General features: G+C 41.1%; 1 protein-coding gene across 4 annotated transcripts in view; it reads left to right on the top strand.

Moving 5' to 3' along the window:
• The first annotated feature begins 3,117 nt into the window (after positions 1-3,117).
• Positions 3,118-16,030, top strand: part of LOC137296532 (inositol 1,4,5-trisphosphate-gated calcium channel ITPR1-like) — a 158,682-nt gene continuing 145,769 nt past the window's right edge. For all 4 annotated transcript variants that reach the window (XM_067828336.1, XM_067828335.1, XM_067828332.1 and 1 more), the window contains exon 1: positions 3,118-3,519. In XM_067828336.1, coding sequence (XP_067684437.1) covers positions 3,437-3,519 — 83 coding nt within the window. In that variant the 5' untranslated portion in view covers positions 3,118-3,436. The remainder of the gene's footprint in view (positions 3,520-16,030) is intronic.

Here is a 16,030-nt window from a genome sequence, read left to right as displayed (position 1 = left end):
TCTGACGACCATCACATCGTTCTCACAGTCTCCTCATCAACCCTCCCCACCAACAGGGATGTGTAACGCTTCCCCAAAGTCAATGTCATTGTATGAAGCGCTCATAAAATACACAATCACATACCAGATTTTCGAAGTTCTCTTAGCGCCAAGATAGTCTTAAGTACCAGATAAACATTAACATTAACTTACGACTGTTCTAGCGCTATGAGAGGGTCAAAAAGCTAGGCACAGAATATTAGCAACTCACCTTGACGGGTGCAAACAGATTTCCTGGGTGTACGTCCCGATAACTATGCGCTAACCTAGATTATCAAGGACGCGTACTGTCAGATTTTATGTATCAGTTAATGGTTAGCGTTCGAGAGAAAATGTCGCATTTGCATGTATTATATTTTCTACATATATTTTCATCCTAGTCGTTAATTCGTTCGTTCGTCAAGCCGAAGACCCAGGTTCGGTTCCTCACAAGGGTACACCATGTGAAACCCATTATGGCGTCCCTAGCCGTGATACTGTTGAACATTGTTAAAATCGGCGTATGCCCATCCAGTCACTCAGACTTTCCTGCTCAAAAGGCATGCATGTTTGCCGGCTGATCAGTGATCTGTATGCGTTCCAGTTATCAGTCTCAACGCCCTGGGCAGTATACAACCAGTACTGCCACCAGGCACCAGAAAGCTTTACACAACGCCCATCCCACATATCAGTTACCTGTCCCGTACAGGATGAACAGACGCTTACATGAACTAAGTGACTTGGTCAAGGTAACACCATTCGTTTTCATACTTGTGTGTTGTGTGAATGTGTGTGTTTGTGTTTCCTGCGTCTGGTCAGTTGACAACGGGTAAATGAGTTCCTATGAGTGTACGGAATAAGCGGTTATGCACACTGTGAGAAACTGTTCGGATTCACAACGACAAATAAATGATAAAAACACAGAGGTCAGGGAGGAAACATGGATGAGAAAAACCATGAAGTATATTAGGAAACAAGATGAGACCATTGGTAAAAGAACGAGATCACACTGAGAAACAGCTCATCAATACAATGAGAACACAATGAGAAAGGGTGGGGAACACAATGGAAAGATGATTAGAACACGTAGAGAAACAAAACAATAATACATGGTTGGTAAGTTTGTTCGTGTTTAGAGTCGCACACAGCAATATTCCAGCGGCGGTTTGAAAATAATCGTGTCAGACCAGACGATCCAGTGATCAAGAGCCTGAGCATCGATCTGCGAGATTTACATAGGATGACATGTGTCTGGCCACCTGATCCGGTTATTCGTCTCTTACGACAAGCATGGGTTGCTGAATACCCGTTCTAACACGGATCTTCACGTGTCCCACAAGGAGAAACAGAGTGTGAACACAATGAAAACAGGATAAAGACACAATGAGTGACAGAATGGGAATTGGCTGAGAGATAGGTTGTCGTCCATGATGTAGAGACTAATATGAAATAGGATGAAAGCCTTGAGTTTAACGCGCCCTGTTCCAGGGTATAACGCCTGTATGAGCCAAAATCACAACCCAAAAAACACAAGTACGTTGCTGACAGACCAAGGATAAATGTCGAGGCGACTCAGGGATTAAAACCCATAATATTCCCCAGCGGATCCTGGCACAGTTAAGGGACGCAATTATACTTGTACAGTGAATTGCAGACAATAAGTTTTAAAACAGAATATGAGGAATTTATTTATTTTATCAACAACAGTATAACTTTTGTGTTGCTCAAACCGTTAACGTACGGTACACACCGGTTTTCAACAGCTTACTGTTTTTTAACGAAATCATTGAATGTATGCAAAGGGACGTTCAACAGAACCAGATGTCAGTAACTACAGTGACTAACGAATCTCCGTGTTAGCTGCACACATAAATCATATATATGATGATTAAAATAATTGCCATCTTTTTCATCAGTGTGACTGACAGGAATCGATATTTTCTTAATGTCACGTTTTATTCCAACTCTCGGCTTCCATCGATACAAGAACACTTTCACCTAATGGTGCTCAAACTGGCTGGCCAAATGACAAGACTGTAACTGCATATGTATTTTGATACGCACATCAAATGTCAGGTTCACGTTCCTGTTGTCGCGTGGCCTGGGGCACCTGTCGGCCATTATGAGCACCAATTGTGAAACACTGCCAAAGGACAGCCGGATGTCAAACAATGTAACAGTCGAGGATCAGTCTGAACTGATGTACACATGATATTACATCCTAATTGGTTTGCCAATAATCAATAAAGAATCATTTATTATACAACATTACAACGCTCGCCTTTGAAGCGACGCGCGTTAGCCAGTTTAACACTCGGCACATACTTGACAATACAGACGGATGTGGATCACACTGAACACAATAGAGTCACACCATATCGCCATAGAATGTAAAACGTAAGCTGCAGTCAAATGTTAGATTTGGATATTAGGGACCATGTCAATATATGGGAAACATGCACGTGTAGCCTGTTTTGAAATATCAGGCATGGGCGGGTCCAGAAATTTTGGGGTAGGGAGGGGCCCGCAAACTCAAGATGAAAAAAACTCCGTGCGGCAGGGCATGTTCATCGCTGTGGTGTGGACACTGGTCAGCTAAATCATGGGAGTGGCCTGGGGTCAGTTAGGTTGTCCAAATATTCTACATACAACGACATGATCGATATATGTACGTGTATGACGAGCGGTATGTCCTACTCCTGCACACACGCACACACACACACACACACACACACACACACACACACACACACACACACACACACACACATACACACACGGATCCGCCCATGACAGGCGTATATGATTCACTCTGAATTAAGCTTTAATAAAAAGATTTTTTTCTTATCAAGTGGTGAAAATAATTAAATGTGATAACGATGGGCATAAAACTGTTTCATTTAGACGTAAATAATTAATTATAAACTGGTTTCACCCTCGGATACCAAAACGAAAAAAAACTTGGAAAATCTTATTCTAGTATTTTGATACCTCCCCTTGAATGTTCGCTGGGCGGAGAGGTGGCACAAGGAATGATATCATTAAACACCGGAGAGTGCTCGGTCGATAAGCCTCGGAAACTACCGAGAGTTACCGAAGAATCACGGAATTGGCGTATCTTCCAGTTGTGTCATGGTTGACAGGTGTGTTGAGGATGGTACGATGTTTTGATAAGTTGGAAGTTCCGTTTGGCCACGTTAGGGGTGCCGTTTGGAAGAACCGGATAGCATAAACGACCCATGCAATCGGGAGAGAAATTCATTGCAAGTTTAGGCCACAACACACGATGCGACGGACTCAAGTGACCTCCCTCAACAGGGATACGGAACTAGCCTAGCAGACTTCACTTTCTGCTCACCGATGGATGTGATTATGTTCTAAGTTTTTGAGTGGATGTGTATACGGTTTTAGTGTCAAGATGTCTGCAAGTTTCTTGCACATCGGCGATATCGTCTCCCTTTATGCCGAAGGGAGTGTCAATGGATTTATATCAACACTGGGGTAGGTATTTATTTTGTCATTTTCTACTAGATCTACGCGAAGAGAAACACGATTTCCCATCAGATTCGGATCAGTAGTCACCGGCCAAGCGTGACGAACTCACACTCGTGCAAGGCAGTGATTTTATATCCCAACATAATACACAGTCGACATGCTATATATGCATATGATGTACTTTATATCTTGTATCGCGTCACAACAAGTGGAAATTGCAGGTCCAATTCTAATCTGCTAATCTGGTGAAAATTCCGAAAATCGAATATTCTTCAATGGCCATTACCTTGCCCATAAAGTTGTTGATAACGACTATAAAGACAAAGATAGCACCGATACTTGATCCACCTGTTTGACATCTTGTGGCTTCCTTTCACTAATGCTTGAAGGAAAATTATTTTTGTGACCTGACACAAGTTACAGATAAGGCAAGAATTTCTTTTCTTCCCTGTGAAGTTGTGAACAGTGTGTACAGTCACACTGTACCAATGAGCTGGAATAATGTATAGTCTGTTTGATGTTTGAAACTGGATGTGATATTCCAGGTTCATGATGACAGCCTGTAAATCATCTGGTCTGGACCAGACAGTCTAGAGACTGATAGTGTTTAGGTATGATGATGTATATTCAACCATGTCAGAGAGCTTGATCCTGACATGATTTAATGTTATGCATAATGAGAATACTGACAGAATGACTTTTTCATACCTCGCTTGATATCACCTGGAAAAAAAATCATAAAACCCAACTACATGTAAATTGACAATGAGTTTTGAGATTGACAACTTGTGAAAGTATGTACACTTGGCTTCATGAAGGACAGTTCATTGGAGCATAGACAATATATGCTGGTGTTATCTGTTTAGAGTAACGGCAGGGTAGAGGGGAGAGTAATAAGGTTCATGAATGTGATCGCCTGTGTCTTTAAGGGTACATGCAGAATACAGAGACAGACAAACCCTGTGATCACCCTGCAGTCAGATATTCAATCCCAGACATTCATCAGGTTCCCAAGGCAGTCATAGAAGGTGACCAAATCAGTGGATGACATTCAGTGTTTTTTATAGTACAGAAGAATGGTCTTTGGTCATCATGAGAGACATTCACACTTTGATGGCAGGCACACTGATATCACATTATCAGCTGACCACCTTGGGTGTTACGTAGAGGTATGGACAACATTTGACACGTCTGTTGTTGGAGGTGACTCAGTCATTACCAGGCTTTGCTACACGGGAGACTCTTTTCACTTTTTTCTACATAAAATGGATATTAAAAAAATGTGGCAATGGCCATGTAGCATAAGATACTGCAATTAATAACTCCCATTAATCTCTTACTGTTTGGTATAAAGATTATTCCCTGTGATAAAAGTTAACATGCATGTAAATTATTTCTTTCTTATTACTGGATGAGATGTGGCTGCTGTGGATGTGGAGGTTTTAGGTCGTCACACCGTTGACCTTGCTCACTCTGTCAGCCTCTAGTTTGACTAGTCCAGGCTCTTCAGTGTTCTATTCTGGATCTTATTTCACTGCATGTGAACCAGTAATTATTAGGAAACACATTTACTTGACTTTACTGCTTTTGGCAATTTCTAGCAATATCAGAGCAAGGAAACCATAAATGGGCTTCACAGAATGTACCCATGCATGTGGGGAGTTGAACCCACACTTTTGGCATGACTAGGATAGCACTTAAACCAATAGTCTACCTAAGTATCAGTAATCTTGTATGGTCCTGTATAAAACTAATACAAGTACATTTCATACTGAATTTATGTTATTTTAGTGGTTGGTCCTAATTTTTATTTCTTGGCAAGTCTAATTTTAGAATGGTTCAATGTATTGTTGACCTTCCCCTGACAGAATTACTCTTGCAGCCATGATTGCCTGTAATTACCCACCATTACATTGAAGTGAGTAGTGACCAGTTGTCTCACAAACCTACCTGTCAATAATCATATTGATCTGCACTAGAGTTTTCGCTACTGTCTGATGTTTTGATGAATGATAAGACACCTAGAGAAGCAGTTTACAATATATATGTTTAAATAAAATGCAGTAACCTGGTCTGACATTTCCTGTATTCATACTGCCTATCACGGAGAGGTGAAACAGCCTGCAGCCCCAGGTCCAAGACATGGTTATGGTCTGGTCTGGCTCAGCTGGTAATAGTCCACATCCTAACACTAAAATCTATGTGGTAATGTTAAGAGAGATAGTGGAGCCAGTCTTGTCTAGCCTGTATGTGTATACTGATGAAACAGGGAAGTCTGTGTTGCTGTGGGAGCAGATAGGATGAGCTGGTTAAAATGTAAACACACACTTTGCCTTGGTATACTTGGCTTTATGCTTGAATTATAGTATACTTGGATACCTCTTCCTCCCAACTACGTATAATGTGTCATAGTATACTGACAGAAGCAAATAAAGGATGGCGTGAAGGTTTAAGCTTTCCTTTAATGTTTCCCAATTTTCATCACCACAGCACTGTTCAGTGCTGATGATGTGAACTGGAAAATATTGAAGGAATGTTTTTCTTGTGATCCTTTATTTCCTTCTCCCAGTATATTTGCACATTAGTAGTAGAACATAATACAAGTTAAGACTGTTTCGGAGACGTCATCTGCATGCTTTTTGAATAAGGCCTATAATCTTTCTGAAACAGTTACAGTGAATGTTTATGGTACATGCCAGAATGTATTAACATGTGTTAATGGATGCCCCCTAGTCACGATATTGCTGTAATATTGCTATCCTAACACATTTGAAAGCATGTTTTAAGTTGGATGAATTGCAGTCAGCCATTTTCCCGGGAAATTATAGGAAACAGATTTTTACCTTCCTTGTTTCTGGATGGGATAAAATAGGAAAAATATATTTTTTGTGAGTGTCATGTCCACTGTGTTAAATCTGTGTTTGGTGGAATTTGGGGAACTGATACAGATGGTGTGTGATTGTCCTCTCCTTTAAATATTGTCACTATTTATTCATGATGACAGTGTAGTTGGAGCAATTTACTGTTGTCATTATGATAATTTTAATCAAAAAGGAATTGGAACAAATAAAAAGTAGTGTAAAGAAATCTTTTTTTACTACAGTAGCTTGGGTATTAATATAGTGATTGATTCTTATGATACACCAGATTGTCCCTGGTTTCATTTCAGATTGAAAAATTAAGAAGTTGTTAATTGAGATCAAGGACTTCAGTATATTTATGTCTTTAAGAAGAACATGTTGTAGTGCAGTGATGGTTCATGCTCTCCAAGATTTACATATGCAAATACAAAGCTGTCTGTTCAAGCCTTGTCCATCATGCAAATTAATGTAAATTAGAAATGACAAAACAGCATGACTGAAATGTCAACCTATTGTTAAGTCATCCGGTATTTGAAGAGCCATTAGCATTTAAGTCAGTGCCTGTCAGATAACCCTAGATGGGTGAAGCTTGAACGCCGTGGTTTCTCACCCCCACACATATCTGCACGTTTTTGTGGAGGTTTGTTGACCTTCACCCAGCTCTCAGTCTCATTCCACGCCCACCCTTAATAAAGCCCATATTTCTAACAGGGTGTCACCTGTGTTTGTTCATGTCCTCTCCTTTCAATCTGACTCTGTCATTAGACATACAGGACACATCTTCCTACTTAAACTGTAGTACTGTCAGGTGATTGCCTTTGTTTTCAGACCTCTTGATTCTGTGCTGTGATCCCCTTACTGTGTCCTGTTTTGTTAGCATGAATCAATAAGTATGTGTTCTACTCATAAGAAGATAAAGAACTCATGATAATTTTATAGTTAATCTGGCATGACTTCCTCAGAGAAACTGATAATAAAAGGACCCTTGGTTTGGTTTCATCATTCAGGAAAGTTCCATGACTTCATAACAAACTGAGCCTTATGTTGGTCATTATCTTCTTTCTAGTGTTGCCATGGTTACATGACTATATTCATCATTCAGGAAAAATATGGTGACCTCATAACACAGTTTGAACGTATTGAAGGCGAGAGTGAGACTTTGTATATTCTAAAGTCATACAAAAGAATTTGATAATTGTGTAAAAACTTTTTCTGTATCAGATTGATGATTTATATATGTAGACACAAGTTGGCAACTCTGAATGAATATCAGACCCATTTCCCAACGAAGTTATCCTCAGCAAATGTCACTTCAACACTTCAGGAGGACTTAACATAATATTATTAGTGAGTGAGTACAAAGTCCATTTGCTATCACTATACAGCCATGACCATGATTACAAGAGCTACTTAGTAGCTCAATACATTCAATAATTACCGTGAATGCATTGAATAAAAATCCATATCACAAACACAAGTACTAGTTTCTTGAATAACAGTAAATCATTATATCATCATTCTGCCGGTAATAATGCACGTACAAGTGAAGTGTATAATAGATTTGATCAACGACAGCTGTTGTTAAGTGGTAACTCCTATCCCATGTTAGATACACAGTACAACACCACAGGCCTTGATAACCCACAGGTGGGGCAGCCAGTTCTCCCACCAGGTGTACCCTCCTGGCAACACCAGGGCAACACCAGGCCAAAACCACTTGTATCTCTCAGCCTCATTAACCCAGTCAGATAGGCATGCTTGATTCAGTGTGAAACTGTTACAGGATATTATTTATGCTATTTCCTAATTATTGAGTGATATTGAATATTGTAATCCATTCATAGAGGTAGCAGATGGCATTAAATGTGAGACTTATAAACATCAATATCATTCCTGATTTCTGGAAGCTGTTGTTTCAAATCATCTGGAATGTGTGATTATGTCTAATGAGCTTAAACGTGAAGGGATCTCATGTGAAAACAATACGTCCCCATGCCTGTCATCAACATAATCAAGCTTTCATGTTATCATGGTATTGGAATACTGTTCTAAGCAGCATTAATGTAATAACACTCTTGAACGGTCTTCTCTCTCTGATTATATAAATAAAAAACCTTAGAGGTTTTCAGATTTAATTTCCATGACAGCAAGTCTGTCTGGGTTGCTCGAGTACTGTTAATTTTGATAATAAAATTGACATGCTCACCATCTTTTTTTATACCATTCTCAGTGGTAGAAGTGTAAGTTGGTGCTGTGCCTGTCGCAGTCATTGTCTCTATATGTCGAATGTATGTGATAGGAAATGCACTTATTTGTATCACACTTATTGTTTTGTAGCAGAAGTGCAGTTCTGTCAGGGTAATAATGTAACGCCAGAGAACAGCAATTAGCATGATTATTACTGAATGCACACATCGTCTGCCCTTTTCTCTGTGTACTTATGTAGGTACACAGGTAGACCAAGACAGGCTTCATTGGTGTATATACCACATATGCAGCTTGTAGTATATGATCCAAACTAGAGGCTGTCTCATATAGTCTGAATACTGGAAGAGAGCTATTGTGACACTCCAGCACTGAACACTGTGTTTTTTGTTTGTTTTCAAGAACTCAAATTCTGTCCTGTGTCATGGGTTGTATTCTCAGGCGTGGTTTATATGGAACACAAGAGGTGCTATAATGATAAGGTCTGTCACTATGAGATCTACTTTAAGATACTGGGCAGGTCAAGATAACAGGTTTGCAGTCATTGATATACTTCCTTCAGCTGTTATTGTTATGGACAGCAGGTGCTGGTTGGTATGCATCAGTTGATCCCTACTGACCCTCACAGTGATTGCTGGGGTGGGCCTTATCAATATATGATGCATGTCAAGCATGGCTTATTCCCCTCAGGTGGGAAATATACTCAATATTCACTGTTATCAGACTTCTCAAATCGTCCACTGTTGCCAGCAGCTTAGTTACTGTATTGAAAAAAACCTGCCACTGGGAATAGGTGGGCGCTTGTGATAACCATACATCAAGGTTGGTAATAGATGTTTGAGCTGTAGAGAAGAAACTTTTTTCAACATTCAAAGACACAAAAATAAAATCACCAAAGTAATATTCCTTCTAAATACTAAAAGTGTTTTACTTTTGGCAGTTTATGAAGAAAATATGGGGCCAAAAACAACAAAAAGCAAAGTTCTTTCAACTGTACATTCTTGCCTGTGAAAAACATTACTATTTGAAATTTTGGGTTTTTTTTGATGGAAAAATTAATTGTAATTTTTGCTTGAAAAAAATGCGATCAGCAAATTTGTAAAAATAGATATTAAGTTGGTCTGAAATTCTTTTGTCAATCTGAAGACCCAGGTTTGATTCCCCACATGGGTACAATGTGTGAATCCCGTTTCTCTGGTGTCCCTTGCTGTGATATTGTTGGAACATTGCTAGAAGTGGCCTGAAACTAAACTCATTCACTCATTCATTGTTGTAAAATTTGCTCATTTAGCGACAAAAGCACAGCTTCCAATATGGCAGTCTGAAATCATTGGCTTGCTATAAAGAAGACATATACATCATGATGTAGAACTAGATTAATTCCATGGTATTTACCTTTGTCTCTGTGGTGCACCTGAAGGATATACTTAAACCTGCCATGTTTGAATCTTTGTTGTCAGGATCGTCCACAGACACATCTCCACTGTAGTTCCACAGAGCATGTAGTTCCTTCATGTCCATGGTTCTGTTTACGGTATGTACAACATATGCCTGGGCTGAACTGTCCGTAATTGCTTTCATCCGAACCTGTTGGAGTTTCAGTGTGGTGACCCTACCTCCTGCCTCACTAGTCACGGTTAGCAGATTCAGAAACCACTGGTGTACCTGTGGGTCCATGTCTGTCGGCCCATGCCTTTGGGTCCATGTCTGTTGGCCCATACCTTTGGGTCCATGTCTGTTGATTCATGTCTGTGAGTTCACATCTGTTGGTCCATGTCTGTGAGTCTCTAAGGACATCTCTGGTGGTCCATTTCTCTTGGTCCACAGCTGAATGTATGATTCTGTGTTCTACTCAAAAGGAGTGAAAGGATCCTAATTATTTTGCACTTAGGTTTCATTAGATGACCGTCATATTTTCATATAATAATCACAGCATTTTGATGAGATCAGCATGATGGATGTTCTGTTTTATGAAAAATGGGTCATCTTTACTTAGCTGAGCAGTGTATATAAATAGTTATGTGTCTCCAGAGGACAAGGTACAGCAAACAAGTCAAGAGAAATTGGTAAAGTCATTTGATAGTGAAAAAGCATTTTCAGAGTTTACCTGTAGGTAATGCTAGCAGAGATAGTCTACGATGATGCAGTGTTTTCCAGTTGAATGAGCAGTTGAGTTAACAAGAATGACCCTGGTTTGATATACTATCCATAATCCTGAATCTGTGTTGTAAAATTTAGGTGTTAAGATTAACTGCAGAACCCACAGACGTGAGAAAAAAGGCATCTCCCTAACTCTAAGTTGACAGCAAGGATTAAGGTGATATCAGTGAACACAATGGCATGAACCTTGCTTTGAATAAATAAGGTGAAATCTATATGTTATCTCTGTCTTGAATGACGTGATGACAGTCTGTTGGTTCCAGTGAGACTTGGCCAACAAATGGATCTGTTGGTTAATTATGGCTTTTTGTCTAGGACACACTGGTGGGAGTTATTGATTGTCAGGAGGCTAAGTACCAACATGGGAATCTCTTTAAGCACCATTCAGACTGAGATCCAAGGCCTTGTTAATTACTGTCAATATACTGTTGGTCACTTCATTATCTCAACAGTGTGATGTCTTTTCCAGTCATGTAATTTAGGCATGAAAGACTGCAGTAGCACCTTGTCCATTGCCAGGGACATTATTGACAATCACAGAAGTGTAATAGTCTGTGCCAGATTTATCAATTACTGTACTTTCCATCAGACTTTATTATTAATATGTTAGCTTGTATTACACAATCCTGAATGTGCTTACCCCCACATGGGTGCAGTGGGTGAAGGCCAGTTCTGGTGTCCCTGGTTATCATATAGCTGAATATTGCTAACAGCAGGTAAAACAAAGTCGCTCACTAAATATGCTTACAAAGCAAATAGACATTTGATTAGTCTGGACTTTTGCATGTTGAAATGTGCTGAAGTAGGATGTATGGAAAGTCAGACGTACTGAGCAGCTTTCAAAATAACCTCCGCGGCCTGGAGGCCCAGCACCTATTATTACTGAATTGGGCCTGCAGTTCTAAATATTGGCAGGAGCTTGTGGCCTTTGGTAAATCATCTATTTTTAAACTTATCCTATCTCACGTTATGCATCTCTCTTCCTCTTTTTGACCCAGTGTGGAAACGTGCTGTCAGCTGAGTTGAATCAAATCTTCTTGGCCTCTGACCACCCGACCTCTGCCCCTGCAATAGATGCCTGTCAATCAACCTGCTGGCGAAGCTGATCACGTGACGTCCTCTATTTGTCATTCTCTTTCTTGTCGCACCACAGTGTGAATGTGTGTTGTCTCTGTCAGTCTGTCAGATATAAGTTGGAATTGTGAATAAACATGGGTGGATCTAAAGAGATGGTATCTAAGAAGTGGATCGGTGCAGTCAGTGTAATAGAAAGCCAAGGAAAGAACGACACAAATTAGTTGCAAAACGGTCATCTTCGAAATCAGCAGATGAAGCTTTTTTGAATGAGAATGGACTCATACCTGAGTGAGAATTTGAGAGGATTGTTTTGTCCTAGTAATTCGGAGGCCTCACAGAATGTGAGCGAATCGTTGTTGCCACCATGTATGGTGGTCTTATCACAACCACAACCTTCATTGCGTCCGGCGTCTATTGTGATGCAGTATTGAGTCTTGGAACTTAGGGCAGTAATTTTGGCAATCACTCACTGGCGAGAGTAACTAAGAGGTTTGCTTCTCATGATAAGGTCGGACAATGCAGCGATCATTTGGTACATCAACCGGATGGCATCGACGGGGTCTAAGATGGACTCAACAGTTTTTCAACCTGGTAGACTCATTAAGCATAGCGGCTCGAGCCAATCACATTCCAGGGCAAAGAATGTCATCGCGTACTCTCTGTCACGTCCAAAGCGTCTGTCCCCAGCGGAATGGAAGCTGCATCCAGAGGTCATCAGGGCTGTTTGCCTCCCGTTGACGGAGCCAAGTATAGACCAGCAGATTCAGTCATCAACTGCTGCTGTTTGTGTTTGCGATTCAGGATCCTGGGAACTAGACGTCCTCGCAATTCTGTGAGACGGTCTCAACGCTTACACATTTCTGCCAGCGCTTCTTCCACATGTATTTCTCAAGTTACGATCAACACGGCAGATGACACTACTTTTGGTCGCGCCCTTTTAGTCGACAAGGAGTTGGTGCGTAGATCTTCGAGAGCTAGCCAATCCAGATCCAGTGCCACTTCCTGTTCGGTCAGATCTACTGGTGCATCCACACTCCGATCTTCTACACTGATCTCCACTAATGATCCATCTGCACGTTTGGCGCATTTGCATCGGTCATTAACGACCAAGGGTTATTCTAAAGGTGTCGCTACTGCCATCACAACAGTGCATCGTACATCCACGAGGTCACTTTATGATGACAAGTGGAAGAATTTCGAGTCGTATTGCAGAGGGAAAGGCATTATGTCTCCCATGACAGCATCGCCACAGATTGTTGCAAGGTATCTTCAACACCTACGGTCTACTAGGAAGTTGGAGGGTGCCACATTATTTACCTTTTTAGACGCACTTAACACAGTTATTGCAGCGCCGTTGGGAGTAAGTTCTCTACTGTCCCTGAGCTGCAATCTCTGTTGAGATCGTGTAATTGGTGGATCAATCACGGAAGTTTCAAGCACCGGCTTGGGATTTGCCTTTTTCTTGGCTCATCTTACATTGAATGAATATGAACCATTGACCATGTTGACTGGGAAAGATTTTGAGCATGTCACTTTCAAGACCTTCTTCATTCTGGCCTTGGCTACAGCTGCGCGTATATTCAAGTTACATGCGTTGGATGTTTCTCGGGTACGCTTTGAAGGTCTTGACTTGCTAGGGTGTTCCTAGTCTTAAGGTGGGATTTCCTTGCTAAGAACCGGTTACCGGGACAGCCGGATAGTACCTTCAGTATCCCTCCGCTGTCATCTATCCTGGGTCCAGAGGACACTGAAGATTTATCCTTGTGCCCACTTCGGGCATTGAAGATATATTTAGCCGCCTCTAAGGACCGCCGCAGAGTACACAAGAGACTCTTCATCCCACTTTCGATGGCTTCCAAAGCAGAAGTATCGCGTATAATGTTGGCTTTCTGGTTGAGATCCACGATCCTGCGAGTGTTCGCCTTTGGAAGTTGCCACCACCTTCGTCTGCTAAGCCTCATGAGACACGTGCATGCTTTTCCACCATGGTGCTCCACTGGAACTGTTCACTGCAAGCCACTATGGAAGATTGCTTTTGGAAGTCAGATACTGTGTTTGCCGCTCATTATCTACGGGGGGATGTGTCAGTCACGGACGTCGAAGGCCTTCATCATTTCGGTCCACAGCAGGTGTCGTCGACCCGTCCACTCAGATAAGCATCTCCACGTTCTCGGTCTTGCTATGTACATAATATTAAGATATCGATGTTATCCATATCTTATGTCCTTTGTTCAGATGGGCTAGATTGTTCTCACCAAGGGAACTAGGGCATGGTGTACTGTCATACCCATGGCTGGATAGACGTGCAGAGATGATCGACACTCTGCTTATTGACCTCTACTCTCCGAGCAATCACGTCAGTGAAGCATTGAATTCCGATTACCTAACGGTTTTTGAAGCGTTCACTCCTGGGTCCTTTCTCACAGTGGTAAGTAGGGAGATCGGTACCGAACGTTAAACTAGTTGAGCATCCGGGCTACTCCTCCTTTCACCACCGTCCAAAATGTGTCTGTAGGGGGTAGTTTCGAAGCAGGAACGTGCCAGATCACTGGGGTCTCCTGATAAATCGTGGGGTGGCAGCGTTAATTCCTTACCAAACTGTGTCCTTTTGCTTAGCAGAAGTTGCGGCTGCAACCACATTTACTCCGGAACGCTCACTCCCTAGAGTTTTTGTGCCGTGTAAGTTAAGGGGTTTCGGAAGCAACCTAAGTACGGAGTAGCTACTCTTAGCCTCCTTGTGGAATGCGTCCTCTTCTGTGCAGTGTATCAGAGGGTAATCTGCGGCCCTCCAGCCAACTGTGGGATAATGCATAATGTGAGATAGGATAAGTTTAAAAATTTGGAAATATTAACTATAAATTATATATTTATATCCTTATCCTATCTCATGCAATGGATGCCCACCCTTCCTTCCCCGTATCACAGATTGCACGTGCAGGATGATTGACAGGCAGGATAGGATAGGATAAGTATATAAATATACAATTTATAGTTGAAATTTCCAAGTCAGCTTATTCAACTGGAATCTTTCCTTACTTCTAATTTTTCTTTAATAACATTCGGGAATCATCCATGAGAATTCATTTACCATAGCTAACAGTTTTTCTTCTTGGTATTTCAGCACTTTGTCAACTCCAGTCTTTAACAAATAAAACTGTCTCTCTGCGCCATAGGGTTCATTAAGTAAGTTTGTAGAAAGTGTGAAAGTGTACGATGTAGTATATTTTGTTTTTATTGGTTTGACTTGAACAAAATAGGCCTGTAGACTTCATTGAGGGCCTGCAGACTATAAAGTCTGTGTCTCCAGCTTTGGAGTGTAATGACTAGCTTTACCTTCAGTATATTCTATTGTATGGAGAAATAGGTAACCTGTACCAGGGGACATTTTGCTAGACTCAATGGTAAAGGCAGATAAGGCAAATTCATTGTACAGAGTGTCTTCACTATAGCAGACCAGAACCTCCTGATTTTGGATCAAATCTGGGTTTGTCGGTGGGTTAATGGTAAGTGGTAAATGTTGGAGACCCACAACATGTTTAGGGCTGTCTGCAGCTTTCTGTATATGTGGGTTGGGTGGCCTAGTGGTTGAAGCGTTTGCTCATCACACAGAAGACCTGAGTTCCATTCCCACATTGGTACACTGTGTGAATCTCATTTCTTGCGTCCCCCTCCATGATATTGAAACCCCATTTACTCGGACTTGGACCCCACATATCTGGAACCCCTGCCTTCTGGACGATTGTTATGCGAAATGTATCTTGCTTTCAGTAATTGTTCTCGCTGAACCGGACCCCGTGCTTCAACACCTGGATGGAGAATTTTGAAACCATTCCTGTAGATTTCCATTGAAAAATGATCGTGTTATCATCCAGACGGAAAGATTTGTGCACACTTGCATGTATGTGTCATGTCAGTACGTTTACCGCGCAACTAAGTGTGTTTATTTTTTATTTATCTCTGGGAAGGCGTTTGGTGTGAACTGATTAATTACCTAGCAAGACAAGGGGGACGTATGTCACTTCAATTGTTAATTAGGATTTGGCGAGTGTGAGAACGTCTCATCAGTAATGAAAATGTATGTAGGACCATGGTTAACTACTATGTAAGTGTACTATATATAACACTTATACATCGACCCCAACTATTGGCTCCATGCAACATAAAACTAATCACTATTTGCTTTCACTTAATTTCCATAGTTTGCTTGTTTGATC

Source organism: Haliotis asinina, chromosome 9 (genome assembly GCF_037392515.1).
Source record: "Haliotis asinina isolate JCU_RB_2024 chromosome 9, JCU_Hal_asi_v2, whole genome shotgun sequence".
In the NCBI taxonomy this organism is placed as follows: domain Eukaryota; kingdom Metazoa; phylum Mollusca; class Gastropoda; order Lepetellida; family Haliotidae; genus Haliotis; species Haliotis asinina.
Note: the sequence above shows the minus strand (reverse complement) of the source record. Positions and strands in the feature narration are given on the sequence as shown.